The following is a 16,444-nucleotide window of genomic DNA, read 5'->3' as shown; positions in this document are numbered from 1 at the left end:
GTGGTTACATTTCTCAAGGCCCATATCCCTCAGCTTTTTCCAAAACAGATGCAGGGAGTCCACTTCGTAATTGTTACAATGAAGGACTCTAGTCTTAACTGTGGCAGCATCATAACAAAAGGCCTACGATTGAAGTATGAGAGTATAAAGACAACCACATTTATCCGCAGCTGACATCTAGCTTTAGTAACACTGTGAACAACACCTTTGTCTTAATTTTTGTCAGCTCACAATATGTGTATTTTTCAATACATCACGGTATTAGTTTGAAATACTTATGACAAATGTGTATGTTTAATTATATAACAAATTCCACGCCACTGGTAGGAGCGCATTGTGTATCCTAATTCTACATACAACATGTTCACCAGGGCTGTAATGATTAGTAATATACGTTTTGCAACGGAAACGTGAGTTTCTACTGGACTAATTCAGGTAGGTCCCTCGCCGTTTCGGTTGGTTCCTAGTGAATACACCCAATGTTACAGAAAATGGTAGGAACATTTCTTCTCCATTGCGTGTTTCATTTCGGACAATAATACAGCGTAAGGCCGGAAACATTAGACAGCGGAAAAGAAGCAAACTACACATTTTCAAAGTAGGCTATTTCTGAGATAACTAGCTAGCAGTCATGTCGAGCACAGATATATTTCAGACACAGTTATCCCAAATTATGGGGTTATTAGTTGAATCAACAGTTAGCGAGATGGAGCGACTTCTCGACGTGTGTGCTGCTGTTTTGGAGAATAAAGACAATCGTTTCCTGAAGAGAGAAATGGAGCGTGTGAATACAACCAACAAAGTGAGTGAGAAGTGCATCATCAAACCAATAATCTGTGATCAAACCGTAGAGATGGATAGAGGACAATTTTTTTTATATATGTGCCATACTAGGGTCTGTGACTGCATGGGTAGCGCCATTGAGGCTACAACCCATAGGAAACCCCACGCAGTTGACTACTTTAAAATGTCAGGAGCATGGTGGAATCTTTAAATGTCGCTGCCCATGCTAAATCGTCTTGTTGGTTACTAGAGGCCTCTGTCATTCTCTATGGATACTTTTTTTGGACATTTAGTTATCTAATGTTAGCCTATAACAGAGTTCCCTAACCCTGTTCCTGGAGTATTACCGTCCTGTGGGGTTTCGCTCTAACCCTAATCTAGCGCACCGGGTTCTCATGTGAGTTACAACTGGGGTTGAAACGAAAACCTACATGAGGGTAGCTCTCCAGGAACAGAGTAGGATAGCCCTGGTCTGGAAGATATTTCTTCAGATGTTCTATAAACGGGGCAGTGAGTGTGTATGTTGAATGGTCAGTGACGGTATCAGTAATTCAGGCAATTGTTGTTGTTATTAATATTTCAGATAGAGTTTGCGTCATTCATGGAAGTGTTGCGTAAAAGCTCGATGGAGAAAATATCATTACTAATGACTGTGGACGAGATGGAGGTGAGAGCGGTGGAGAAGACTGGTGGAGAAGGCACAAGTGGTGGAGAAGCAGTAAACTTGCATAACCCAGAAGTAAAATCACGTGTAATTATAATCTGTCCAGGAGATATTAGAGAAGCAGTTGAGACTCAAAAAGGAGCCGTAAAGGGTGAGTCATTTGTGGTTGTTTTTTAAATTGATTGTTAATTTATGGTTGTGGATGTTCCCATAGGAGAGAGTTAAAGGACGCAACATTGTATCTGTCCCATTACAGAGTCTGTGAGAGCATGGGAAGCGCATAGAGAATGAGAGATATCGCTTTGCCTAGAGAAAGTATTCACACTTGTTGACCTTATCCACATTTTATTGTTACAGCCTGAATTTAAAGATGCTCTATGAAGGAACCACTCCACCGTTTGCTGTTTGCTAAAATTAGAATAGTTTGCTTTATTTCAGTTTGACATAACAAGCAACATGTAAATAATCATTGTACCACTAAAATATTGTATTTGCTGAAAGTAAGAAGCAAAAACTGAACTTAAGGTAAGCATAGAACTAGTGCACATAGAATGTATTTACCGATCTTAGACTTGCTTTAATTAAGTGTTGGTCCCATGTTTCATGAACCGAAATAAAAGATCCCAGACATTTAGTTTACATCCCTGTTAGTGAGCATTTCTCTTTTGCCAAGAGAATCCATACATCTGACAGTTGTGGCATATCAAGAAGCTGATTACACAGCATGATCATTACACAGGTGCACCCTGTGCTGAGGACAATAAAAGGCCACTCTAAAATGTGCAGTTTTGTCACACAACACAATGCCACAGATGTCTCAAGTTTTGAGGGTGCATGCATTGGGCATGCTGACTGCAGGAATGTCCACCAGAGCTATTCCCAGGGAATTGAATGTTAATTTTAGAGAATTTGGCAGTACGTCCAACCGGCCTCACAACCACAGACCACGTTTATGGCGTCATGTGGGTGAGTGGTTTGTTGATGTCAACCTTGTGAACAGAGTGCCCCGTGGTGGCGGTGGGGTTATCGTATGGGCAGGCATAAGCTACGGACAGCTAACACTTGCATTTTATCGATGGCAATTTGAATGCACAGAGAGACAGTGACAAGATCATGTGGTCCATTGTCGTGCCATTCATCCGCTGCCATCACCTCCTTTTTCAGCATGATTAGTTCACGGCCTCATGTCGCAAGGATCTGTACACAATTCCTGGAAGCTGAAAATGTCCCAGTTCTTCCATGGCCTGCATACTCACCAGATGTCACCCATTGAGCATGTTTGGGCTGCTCTGGATCGACGTGCATGACAGTGTGTTTCAGTTCCCACCAATATCCAGCAAATAATTATACCCTTCAATTGATTGGACTTGAAAAGGTACTATAAGGTCCCACAGTTGCAGTGGTGTAAAGTACTTAAGTAAAAATACTTTAAAGTACTACTTAAGAAGTTTTTTTGGGGCATCTGTACTTTAATATTTTATATTTTTGACAACTTTTACTTCACTACATTCATGCAGAAAATAATGTACTTTTTACTCCATACATTTTCCCTCACACCTAAAAGTACTTGTTACATTTGAATGCTTAGCAGGACAGAAAATGGTCCAACTCACACACTTATGGAGAGAACATCCCTGGTCATCCCTACTGCCACTGATCTGATAGACTCACTAAACACAAATGCTTAATTTGTAAATTATGTCGGAGTGTTAGTGTACCACTGGCTATCCGTCAACAAAAAAAATCCCGGATTTTTAAATTATTTTTTACTTTTGATACGTAAGTATATTTAAAACCGAATACTTTTAGACTTTTACTCAAGTAGTATTTTACTGGGTGACTTTCACTTAATAGAAAATGAATCAAGTAAAAGTGATCTTTACTTTCGCATACATTTACAATTGCATACTTTTCCCACCACTGCACAGTTGACTGCATGTCAGAGCAGAAACCAAGCCATGAGGTCAAAGGAGTTCTGAGACAGGATTGTGTCGAGGCACAGATCTGGGGAAGGGTACCAAAAAATGTATGCAGCATTGAAGGTCCCCTAGAACACAGTGCCCTCTGTTATTCTTAAATGGAAGACATTTCGATCCACCTAGACTCTTCCTAGACTTGGCCGTCTGGCCAAACGGAGCAATCGGGGGAGAAGGGCCTTAGTCAGGGAGGTGACCAAGAACCCGATGGTCACTCTGACAGAGCTCCAGAGTTCCTCTGTGGAGATGGGAGAACCTTCCAGAAGGACAACCATTTCTGCAGCACTCCACCAATCAAGCCTTTATGTTAGTGGCCAGATGGAAGCCACTCTTCAGTGAAAGGCACATGACCGCCCACTTGGAGTTTGCCAAAGGGCACCTAAAGGACAGTCAGACCATGAGAAAAAGCTCTTCAGGTCTGATGAAACCAAGATTGAACTCTTTGGCCAGAATGCCTAGCCTCATGTATGGCAGAAACTAGGCACCGCTCAACACCTGGCCAATACCATCCCTACGGTGATGCATGGTGGTGGCAGCATCATGCTGTGGGGATGTTTTTCAGCGGCAGGGACTGGGAGACTAGTCAGAATCGGGGGAAAAATGAACGTTGCAAAATACAGAGAGATCCTTGATGAAAACCTGCTCCAGAGCGCTTAGGACCTCAGACTGGGGCAAAGGATCACCTTCCAACAGGACAACGACTCTAAGCACACAGCCAAGACAACGCAGGAGGGGCTTCGGAACAAGTCTCAATGTCCTTGAGTTGCCAGAGCCCGGACTTGAACCCGATCCAACATCTCTGGAGAGACCTGATAATAGCTGTGCAGCAACGCTCCCCATCCAACCTGACAGCTTTCAAGGATCTACAGAGAAGAATGGGAGAAACTCCCCAAATATAAATCAAATCCTATAGGTGTGCCAAGCTTGTATCGTCATAGCCAAAAAGACTCGTGGCTGTACTCGCTCCCAAAGGTGCTTCAACAAAGTACTGTGTAAAGGGTCTGAATACTTATGTGAATTTTTTTTGTAGTAAATGCGCAAAAAATTCTAACCTTATTTATGCTTTGTCATTATGGGGTATTGATGAGGGGGGGAAAACTATATGAATCCATTTTAGAATAAGGCTGTAACATAACAAAATGTGGAAAAAGTGAAGGGGTCTGAATACTTCCCAAATGCACTGTAATTGATAGAGTGTAGATAAGGAAGCCTGTACAGAATACAAATATTCCAAAACATGCATCCTGTTTGCAACAAGGCACTAAAGTAATACTGCAACAAATGTCAAAGCAAGTAACCTTTTGTCTTGAATACAAAGTGATATGTTTAGTGCAAATACAACACATTACTGAGTTCCACATTTTTCAAGCATAGTGGTGGCTGCGTTGTGTTTTTTACGTATGCTTGTAATTGTTAAGGACTGGGGAGTTTCAAGAGGGAAAAAAGGAACGGAGTACAGCCCAACCCTAGTGTATACTGACACCTAGATTGTGTTTAAACAGGTAGAAAGCCAAGGTTGGCGATTTACTGGAACCTGCAGTTATGGAATGTTTGTTGACCAAGTATAATTCATTGGCTGATCCCTCCTGATGACCCGAATGGAATCGTGATCCTTCCTTAACCATAGGAAGTCCCACCCAGTTGACTACTTAAAAATGGTGGAAGCCCTAAATGGCAATGTCCATGCCAAAACAGGTTTTATCCATCTAGAGTCCTATTTAACTCTATGGATGTTCCAAGTACAGTTTCCTATTCCTGTGTAACATCAATTATATTACAACATTGTGTACATATTTTTGTTGTTGCTACAGTTAAATAATTTGTGACCGACCGGCTTGATTCAGTCTTATGTAGCAAAATTTGAAATTGTTAATTTTTTTTAATATATTTTTTTACATTGGATAAAAGTAGAGACTCGGAGCTAGAAAATGGTATATCATACACTACAGTTGAGGAACAATGGGAAAGTAATCCTGCTTTGAAAGTTGATAAACTTGTAATTTCACTTTTGAGAAAATGCCCCTTGAATCTTTTAGTAAACCTATTGGAGAGCTCTACTTTGTCTACACCCATTCAGCATTGTTCATACCCTCTTAAGCCTTAGCCCCACCCATCTCTTTAAGGATTCACATGTGAGGCCGTGTACTAAACAACCAAAGATTTCAAGACTAAAGGCTGTCTATTGACAGTTGTAGCAGTGACATAATGAACGTTCTATTGTTGTTCCGAAATCAAACTTGTCTTTATGAAAAAGTATAAACACAAAAACTACAGGCTGCATGACATCACCGGCCTGGTGATCCAAAATAGCATAACTAGTGTATTTTAACACAAATAAACCACCCATTTAAAACTATGAATTCGGTATATGTCAATCTATCTATCCAGGCAACTAAAAAGCAACATTCTAAACAATGTTTTGGTTAGTTTGTAGCTTGTTAGTTAGATGGCTAGCCAGTTCAAATAATGACCATATCATATAGCTGACAACATCTTCACTTTTAGCTCATGTGTCTTCATTATTACAGGAAAATAAACTCACAACAAGATCATTATTTACTTGTTAATGGTGAGCCAATTACAGAACGTAGCTTACGGTTGTGAGTGCGACGAAATAAAAGCAAGGCGTTCTACTGGAGAATTTTAGAACTTGGACACAGGCCAATGAGACAAACGTTATAGCCTCATTTGACTTTGGTGCAGATCATGTTCTACACATCACCGTCTCTGGTAAACACATACTATATCAAATAAAAGTTTATTTGTCACTTGTACAGGATACAGAAGGTGTAGTGAAATTGTTACTTGCGTAGTGGAGTCTTAAAAATAAAAATAAAAATTGACATAAACAATGAACCACAATCCCAACTCGTGACGTTGCTACCCTGTATGAATCTGCAGGTAGCTAACCAACTAGCTAACATTAGGCTATAACTAGCTATGCAAATGGCTCTTAGATAGGTGTATAATCGTGTGGTAATATTATTTGTAACTTTAGCTAGCTAACAGTACGCTTTAACTTGAATTTACTTTCTGGCAAAGATTAAACATATCTGAAAATGTAGAAAGCTAGACTATCTTACCCGTATACATGGATGGAAACTTCTCCCTCTCTGTCACGGTGTTTGAAGATGTAATCCAGAGGCAGGTGTTTTATACAACAGCAATCTATGTGTTCTCTTTTTTGACTCCGTCTGCATATTTGCAATCAAACGCCAGAATTTTCTACATTCTCCGTAGCTATCATACTCCTAATTCCACTGATTTCAAAACTCGGTCCTCCAGAACGTGAAGAGCAACACTTTTGTAGTTCTACTACGTGATATCTTTAAAAACAAAGCTGCGTTAGAAAGGAGTACCTACACATACTGACCAGCTCATGTTATAGACACAAGCGTGCTACATGGCAGACCAATCCAAACTCATCTCTCGGCATGTCCTGCCCATTCATTATCTCAGCCAATTATGGCTAGCGGGAAGGCTCCTCCCTTTTTCTGTGGCTAAACCACCTAGGCTTCTAATATAACAATTGTATTCATATTTACAGATGGCATACAAGTTTGTTATTAAGGCAAATTAAAGTTAACATGTTCCAGAAGGCATTTCTGCCAAAAAACACATTTTTGATTTAAAAATAATACATTTTGTTTACATTCAAATGCCTCTAAGGTGAAATAGTGATGCGAGCCATATGCCTAGTTTCCTGAAACCAGTTACATCTCCGATTTTCTTCTGCACAGCAACAACCACAATGACCTTCTCTGTTTTACAGATGAGGGATCTTCTGAGTCTGATAGTCAGGAGGAGGACCCTGGCTTTGCCCCCCTGCCCTCACCTTCATCAGACGAGGAATGGCTCCCTGAAGTTGACCCCAGCCAGGATGATCACCTTGACCCTCAGGCACCATCTGCATCTAGGTTGAAGATACCCAGGTTAGGACAACCCTAATAATTCCATATGGTAGCTTTTGGAAAATAAACAGATTCAGCGCTGTTGCTAACTAGCACCACTCCCTTTTTTTATTTTTTATTTTAAGAATTTTTCCTCATTTATGCAAAGAGTTATGGGATATTAGAATCCTCTTGTCTTAACCTTTTTCTCTTCAACCTAGATCTGCATCGGAACCAGACAAACAAGACGCAGGTAGGGATGGGGAAGAGCAAGATGTCCAATGTGGAGATTCTGCAGACGCCGCCCACCAGGGGCCCCTCATCTGTTCCCACTGTGGGAAATGTTTCAAGGAGAAATGGTATCTGACGAGACACCTTCAGTCCCACACGAAATCTTACAGATGCTCTCATTGTGGGAAAGGTTTTAATCTGGCTAAACAGCTAGCGAAACATTCCATTAAACACCAAGAGAACACCTTCAGTTGTACCGATTGCGATGCGGTGTTTCGCCAGAAATGTACTTTGCAGTCACACAAGAAACGTCACAAAACTGAGAAGACGGTCACGTGCGCAGTGTGCGAAAAAAAGTTTGTTGGGGAAAGGCACAAGTGCATTGTAAAGCGGAGGACATTCAGCTGCTCTTCCTGCCCAAAGGTTTTAAAGACCAGAGAAGGATTGTCTTATCACCAGGGAACACACTCCGGGGAGAGGAAGTATTGCTGCGAGACGTGCGGCAAAACGTTCTTCACCGCTGTGTCCTTAAAAACCCATATGATGACTCATAAAGAGAAGGATCATAGCTGTACTGTATGTGGCCAACGTTTCAACAATGGACATGCTCTCAGAAAGCACATGGTAGCCAGCCACCCTGGAGAAACGCCAGAGAAATGCTTCGTCTGCGACGTGTGTGGCAAATGTTTCGCCAAAAGAGACCATCTGTATAAACACATGAGGAGACACAAGGAAGAAAAACCCTTTTCGTGTGACGTTTGTGGCAAAAAGTTTCATTCCTCGGGTAATTGCAAAAGACACGAGATAACGCACACAGGTGAGAAACTCTATCACTGTGACCTTTGTGGGAAAAGTTTTACCCAGTCCGGAACCCTAACCATACATAAACTAAACACGCACACAGACGGTGAAGAAAAGCCTTCTTTCAAGTGTGAGATTTGTGGGGAAGTTTTTCCAAGACGTTATACACTAAAAAATCATATGGTCACACACACAGGGAAGAAACCATGTCAATGTAGCGTTTGTGGGAAAGGTTTCTTTAGCAATCCTACACTTAAAGCTCACATGCTCATTCACACAGGGGAGAAACCGTTTGAGTGTGATCAATGTGGGAAAAGGTTCACCCAGTCAAGTCATCTAAAATATCACGAGCGACATGTGCACACTGGTGTCAAACCATTCGTGTGCGACATCTGTGGGAAGGCCTATGCAAATAGACAGAATCTGAAACTCCACAAGTGCAGTGCTTCTGCTAAACAGTAGGTCTGTGCAGTGCTTCTGCTAAACGGTAGGTCTGTGCAGTGCTTCTGCTAAATGGTAGTAATCTAGCGTCACAACTAGATAATTGTCACCCTGTCAATGAGCAATATATTTTTTGAATGGACTCATTCCATGCTCCTCCACGTGAAGGGGAAAATGCCAAATAAAACTAACCAGGTTTCCATCCAACCTTTTAATGCCGGTAAAGTGCATGTGGGATTGAAAAAATTGTAATTATTAAATTTGCGAACAGAACAAAATACGCTGGACAACGTCAGATCTTTTTGTGTCTGTAAAAGTGTTTATGCGGGAAATTGCGGTGGAAATGCCTCTATGCGCAAATATTGATATAATAACCATCATATCGAAGTGAACTTGGAGTCACGCGATATGTTGTGTGGTCCTCCCACTACGACTGGGTAAACCCACGCAGTTTATTAGACTACAGATGAAATAAGTTCTGATGGAACTTCACAGGGTGGTGAATGTGCACAGTAATGATCTTGATGCTCCTTTCCAATAAATATTGAGGGTCTTATTCTGGTGACATGATGATCGATGCTTGACTGCCGTTTTGACAAGTAAAAAATAATCTCACTCTTTTGTCCATGATAAATCTCATCATGTAGGTAGTTTTACCCGCACTGTATCTGTGAGCTGGTGGCTAGAGAGCACTGCCAAGACCCAGAGTGGACACATTCACTATAGAACGCAAAACATTTTGTGACAACTGTCAGCAGAGTTGAAAAGAAAATGGAATACCATTTAACTTTTGTTTGTTTTTTATTGTTTTTTTTATTCGGTAACGTTACATTGGAATTTAAGCGCAAAAGTTATTATGTGTCACTGTGTCATCACGCACATTATTTTATCAACAAGTCCATTTATGAAAACTCATCCCAGGTGGGAAAATATGAAGATTGTTTTTAATGCAGATTTTAGAATATTCGCATTAAAATCTGTCTCCAATTGGATGGAAACCTTGCTATTTTAAGGGAAATAATCTGTGTAAAAATAAAAAATGTATCTCCTTTGAGTGTTTTTGTTATGACTGGACTCTGTGTCCTGGCACCAGACAGACCGTGCAGTGGCTAGCTCCATCACAATGTCCTTGTATTGATCCTGCTGCTTCTAATTGGAGACCTTCATATTGTTAGGAGTCTGTTATTGATTGTCTACTCATTATCAATCAATAGATGAGCTCATTTTCCTATGTCATCCGGTCACCAGGTCTTTATGATTTAAAAAAAAAACTTATTTGACCTTTTGCTTTTATTTAGATGAGATCAATGTTTTTTTTTTTTTTTTTTTTTGGGCACTCAAATAGCAGTGAAATCAAAAGACAGAATTTGTGATTTTTACCCCCAGCGTAGTTGCTTCGGCTTTAAATGCAAATATTCTGTATTTTAAATAAATAAACAAATTAGCCTCTGTATTTGTACTTGTCTGTCTGTCTCTTCTCCAAGCCACTCTGTATTAAGATCACCGTCAGCATGTCTGAGCACAATGGGAGTCTATGGGATCTCTGGCAGCATATTATTTTACATTTTAGTCATTTAGCAGACTCTTATCCAGGGTAACATAGTGCATTCATCTTAATAATGTAGGTGGGACAAATACATCTCAGTCATAAACCATGTTTCCATCCACAGTTATGTGAGTATAGTCATATGTGTAAAAAAGAAGAAGAAAAAAAATCACAAGAGATGATGGAAACCGGAAGCTTTGGTACACTTTTATGAACGCTGACAGATAAGTTGTCCGTTTTGACATGGTGAGATCTTTTTGTAACCAGGTTATCATCTAACCTTTATTATGCGAGTAAAGGAGGTCAGATAAGCACGTCACGACCAATGATTTACAGTGACTTCAGAAAGTTTTCACACCCCTTATTCCACATTGTTACAGCCTGAATTGAAAATGTATTTAAACAAGTAGAATTCTCATCCATCTACACACAATTCCCCATGATGATAAAGTGAAAAATGTTTTTAGAAATTTTTGCAAATGTATAGAAAATGAAATACAGAAATACACTATATATACAAAAGTATGTGGATTTGGCTATTTCAGCCACACATGTTTCAGGCAGGTGTATAGAATCAAGGAGCACACACAGCCATGCAATCTCCATAGACAAAACATTGGCTGTAGAATGGCCTCTTCTGAAGAGTTCAGTTGACTTTCAACGTGGCACTGTCATAGGATGCCACCTTTCCAACAAGTCAGTTGATCAAATGTCTACCCTGCTAGAGCTGCCTCAGTCAGCTAAGTGCTGTTATTGTGAAGTGGAAACATCTAGGAGCAACAATGGCTCAGTTGCGTAGTGGTAGGCCACACAAGCTCACAACACTAATGTCAGTTCCATTGTGGACTTTTCCCTGAAATGAGATGTTGGCCTACCACGGCTGAGGGCTGTGTCCTAAGAACAGCCATTAGCCGTAGTATATTGGCCATATACCACACCATGCTTAATTATAGCCGTCAAAACAAGTTAAATCGACATCCATTGATCGAAAATTATCTGGGAAGTTTAATAAGGGCAAATTCTTTTCTCTTGAGACATACAGTGCATTCAGAAAGTATTCCAACCCTTTGACTTTTACGTTACGCAATGTTTCATCTTGCTCATGCGCACCATCTAGTGCTCGTTCGACTTTTCAATCGGATTTCGGATTTGACACCATATTAAATCAAATAGAATTTTATTGGTCACATACACAATTAGCAGATGTTTTTACGGGTGTAGCGAAATGCTTCTGTTCCTAGCTCCAACAGTGCAGTAATATCTAACAATTCACAACAACAATACACACATCTAAAAGTAAAAGAACGGAATTAAGAAATATATAAATATTAGGATGAGCGATGTCGGAGTGGCATTAACTAAATACAGTATATACATATGAAATTAGTAAAACAGTATGTAAACATTAAAGTGCCCAGTGATTCCATGTCTATGTACAGTTGAAGTCGGAAGTTTACATACACCTTAGCCAAATACATTTAAACACAGTTTAACACAGTTTAACACAATTCCTGACATTTAATCCTAGTAAAAATTTCCTGTTTTAGGTCAGTTAGGATGACCACTTTATTTTAAGAAGGTGAAATGTCAGAATAATAGTAGAGTGATTTATTTAAGCTTTTATTTCTTTAATCACATTCCCAGTGGGTCAGAAGTTTACATACACACAATTAGTATTTGGTAGCATTGCCTTTAAATTGTTTAACGGGTCAAACGTTTCAGGTAGCCTTCCACAAGCTTCCCACAATTAGTTGGGTGAATTTTGGCCCATTCCTCCTGACAGAGCTGGTGTAACTAGGTCAGGTTTGTAAGCCTCCTTGCTCACAAACGCTTTTTCAGTTCTGCCCACACATTTTCTATAGGATTGAGGTCAGGGCTTTGTGATGGCCACTCCAATACCTTGACTTTGTTGTCCTTAAGCCATTTTGCCACAAATTTGGAAGTATGCTTGGGGTAATTGTCCATTTGGAAGACCCATTTGCAACCAAGCTTTAACTTCCTGACTGATGTCTTGAGATGTTGCTTCAATATATCCACACAATTTTCCTTCCTTGTGATGCCATCTATTTTGTGAAGTGCACCAGTCCCTCATGCAGCAAAGCACCCCCATAACATGATGCTGCCACCCCGTGCTTCATGGTTGGGATGGTGTTCTTCGGCTTACAAGCCTCCCCCTTTTTCCTCCAAACATAACGATGGTCATTATGGCCAAACAGTTCTATTTTTGTTTCATCAGACCAGAAGACATTTCTCCAAAAAGTACAATCTTTGTCCCCGTGTGCAGTTGCAAACCATAGTCTGGCTTTTTATGGCGGTTTTGGAGCAGTGGCTTCCTTGCTGAGCGGCCTTTCAGGTTATGTCGATATCGGACTCGTTTTACTGTGGATATAGATACTTTTGTACCCGTTTCCTCCAGCATCTTCACAAGGTCCGTTACTGTTGTTCTGGGATTGATTTGCACTTTTCGCACCAAAGTATGTTCATCTCTAGGAGACAGAATGCTTCTCCTTCCTGAGCGGTATGATGGCTGCATGGTCCCATGGTGTTTATACTAGCATACTATTGTTTGTACTGATGAATGTGGTACCTTCAGGCGTTTGGAAATTGCTCCCAAGGATGAACCAGACTTGCGGAGGTCTACAATTTTTTTTCTGAGGACTTGGCTGATTTATTTTGATTTCCCCATGATGTCAAGCAAAGAGGCACTGAGTTTGAAGGCCTTGAAATACACCCACAGGTACACCTCCAATTGACTCAAATGATGTAAATTAGCCTATCAGAAGATTCAAAAGCCATGACATTTTCTGGAATTTTCCAAGCTGTTTAAAGGCACAGTCAACTTAGTGTATGTAAACTTCTGACCCACTGGAATTGTGATACAGTGAATTATAAGTGAAATAATCCGTAAACAATTGTTGGAAAAATGACTTGTGACATGCACAAAGTAGATGTCCTAACCGACTTGCCAAAACTATAGTTTGTTAACAAGAAATTTGTGGAGTGGTTGAAACACTTAGGTTGGAGTCATTAAAACGAGTTTATGTAAACTTCCGACTTCAACTGTACATAGAGCAGCAGACCCTAAGGTGCAGGGCTAAATAACCGGGTCGTAGCCTGCTAGTTATGGCTATTTAACAGCCTGATGGCCTTGAGATAGAAGCTGTTTTTCAGTCTCTCTGTCCCAGCTTTGATGCACCTGTAGTGACCGCTCCTGGATGACAGCGTGGTTAACGTGGCTCAGGGGGTTGATGTCCTTTATCTTTTTGGCCTTCCTGTGACATTGGGTGCTGTATGTTTCCTGGAGGGCAGGCAGTATGCGCCCGGTGGTGCGTTGGGCAGACCGCACCACCTTCTGGAGAGCCATGCGGTTGCTGGAGGTGCAGTTGCCATACCAGGAGGTGATACAGCCCGACAGGATGCTCTCAATTGTGCATCTGTAAAAGTTTGAGGGTCTTAGGGGCCAAGTCGAATTTCTTCAGCCTCCTGAGGTTGAAGAGGTGCTGTTGCGCCGCCTTCACCACACTGTCTGTCAGTGGACCATGTCAGTGATGTGTACGCTGAGTAACATGAAGCTTTCACCTTCTCCACTGCGGTCCCATGGATGTGGATAGGGGCCTGCTCCCTCTGCTGTCTGAAGTTCACAATCAGCTCCTTTGTTTTGTTGACGTTGAGGGAGAGGTTATTTTCCTGGCACCAGTCTGCCAGGGCCCTCACCTCCCTGTAAGCTGGTAATCAAGCCTACTCCTATTGTCTGCAAACTTCATGATTGAGTTGGAGGTGTGCGTGGCCATGCAGTCATGGGTGAACGGGGAGTACAGGAGGGGGCTGAGCACACACCCTGAGCACACACCTGTGTTGCGCATCTGCGTAGTGGTGTTGTGACCTACCTTCAACCCCTGGGCCCGTCAGGAAGTCCAGGACTCAGTTGCACAGGGCGGGGTTCAGACCCAGGGCCCCGAGTTTAATGATGAGCTTGGAGGGTACTATGATGTTGAAGGCTGAGTTATAGTCAAATGAACAGCATTCTTACATAGGTATTCCTCTTGTCCGGATAGGACAGTGTGCAGTGTGATGGCGATTGCATCTTCAATGGATGGGTTGGTATGCAAATTAAAGTAGGTCTAGGGTGTCAGGTAATGTGTGTGATGATTTAGTGAGCTCTAGCTAACAGATGGAAGATACAGTGCTGGTGTAGACTACTACGACATCATGAGATTATGGAAAAAGAGACAGATTATTTTTATTAGTCAAACGGCAGCCAAGCATCGATCATCATGTCACCAGAATAATTGAAAAGGAGTCATTGATTAATTTATGAGGTATTTGAGTTGTTAGAAACATTCGTCAATCTGACATTATTTGTAATGATTATTTCCCAATTCAATAGTGTTTGAATAACACAAGTAAATATGTAATAATAATTTCAAGTAAAAATAATCTGTTTCCATTAGGTATATTCTGTCCAACATCGAATTAAGTATATATTATTTGCACTTTTACCACTCTGAAATTCATCATCATTTATTTGATCTCTAGCCTAATAAACTGCATGGTTACCTGAGTCACAGTGGGAGGACCACACGTCATATCCTCGCATGACTCCAAGGGTGTGTTCGTAAATTAACTCAGGTTATCTACTCCGATTTCAGAGCACTCTCGTCTGAGTGTGCCAGACTGCAGAATAAGTGATGAATTTACAAACGCTCAATACCTGTTGAATATGGGGCCAGTGTCAGTAAACTTTGGCAAAAAAAGTCACCACCATTTATTGCATAATTCATTTTATTGACACAAAAAGATCCCACCATGTAGGGTGTGTTCCTAAATTAAATCTGGAGTGCCAGAGTGCCATCTGGCCGTTCGTAAATTCAGCATGGTCAGATTGTCCATTCATAAATTCAGAGTGTTTCGCTCTTGGAGCCTTCAGAGGGCACACCGAATGCTCTGGCGGAGGAGTAGGGTTGATCCGAGCATTCTGACCTCACAACAGCAGCCAAGCTAACTGGCTAACATTGGCTAGCTACTTTTCTCAGTGTTGCCAACTAATTTTCTGGGTAAATTGCTAGAGGCACGTTGATTTGTTGCTAAAAGTTGCTAAATTACGTTGCGATGTCATTGCGTAATAACGTAAAATTGCGTCATTACGTAGAATACACAATAACATTACTCAAATTGACTGTCCATGTCGGCAGAAATAATGATTTGACATTTGTTCAGGTACAGACAGACTCCCACTCTTCTCTGTACAATTTTGATTGAGACATGTTGATTGATGTAAGTTCTGTTCAAGATCAAACATTCGTGACCAACTATATTCATTGGGTTAGGCTCGTCGAACCCGTACTACTGCTGCTGCAGTCAGCCAACATTGATTCGCAATTTACTGAAATTGCTGCTGCCTGTACACGAGCTGAGTCACTTTTCAAAAGTTGCTAAAAGTTCCAAATACATTTTTTAAAGTAGCTAAATTTGTTGCTAGGTGCCGTTTCAAAAAAAGTTGCCAGGGTAGTCTGAAAAGTTGCTAAATTGGCATCACTGGGTGTTCTCTCATTTGTGTCTGGAAGTAGCTGAGAACACCTCACTCTGACCATTTTACTTGCCCAAGCAGAGCTGGTTAGGCTGTTTTCATGTTATCCAGAGCGTTGGTGACTAAATGTGATGCTTGCAACAATTTAATTGCGCTTTTTTGTCGATGTTTACTGACACCGGTCATATTCAACTGGTGTTTGTCAATTAATTCGTTATTCTACTGTTAATGCCTGTTAGCCACTCTCGTCTGATGTTGTTTGCTACCTACTGCGATTTCAGAGCAGAGTGAATAAATGATCTGTCGGCATATATAAAATTGTACCGAAACGACCTGTTTCCATCACAGATGTCGTGATTATGTTTTTGTATACAGTATGACTTTACTCGCATAAAAACTGAATGGAAACGTGGCTACTGACAGTTATTGAACTAAGTAGACTACCCAGCTGCTATTGATTGCATTGGTGTCTATGGGAGACACCCAGTTAAGTAGACCGCAACTGACACTTAAAAAAAATAAAAAATGCACCTTTATTTAACCAGGTAGGCTAGTTGAGAACAAGTTCTCATTTGCAACTGCGAC

General features: G+C 41.0%; 1 protein-coding gene across 1 annotated transcript; it reads left to right on the top strand.

The window, feature by feature from the left end:
• The first annotated feature begins 558 nt into the window (after window positions 1-558).
• On the top strand, window positions 559-9,237 carry LOC120019485 (gastrula zinc finger protein XlCGF57.1-like). Its single transcript, XM_038962785.1, has 4 exons — window positions 559-802; window positions 1,367-1,598; window positions 7,196-7,355; window positions 7,535-9,237. The coding sequence occupies exons 1-4, from the start codon at window positions 632-634 to the stop codon at window positions 8,805-8,807; spliced, it is 1,836 nt and encodes a 611-aa protein (XP_038818713.1). The 5' UTR covers window positions 559-631; the 3' UTR covers window positions 8,808-9,237.
• The last annotated feature ends 7,207 nt before the right edge of the window (window positions 9,238-16,444 follow it).

This window comes from Salvelinus namaycush, chromosome 24 (assembly GCF_016432855.1).
Source record: "Salvelinus namaycush isolate Seneca chromosome 24, SaNama_1.0, whole genome shotgun sequence".
Taxonomy (NCBI): Eukaryota; Metazoa; Chordata; class Actinopteri; order Salmoniformes; family Salmonidae; genus Salvelinus; species Salvelinus namaycush.
The sequence above is the reverse complement of the archived record's forward strand: the minus strand, read 5'-3'. Positions and strand labels throughout refer to the sequence as shown.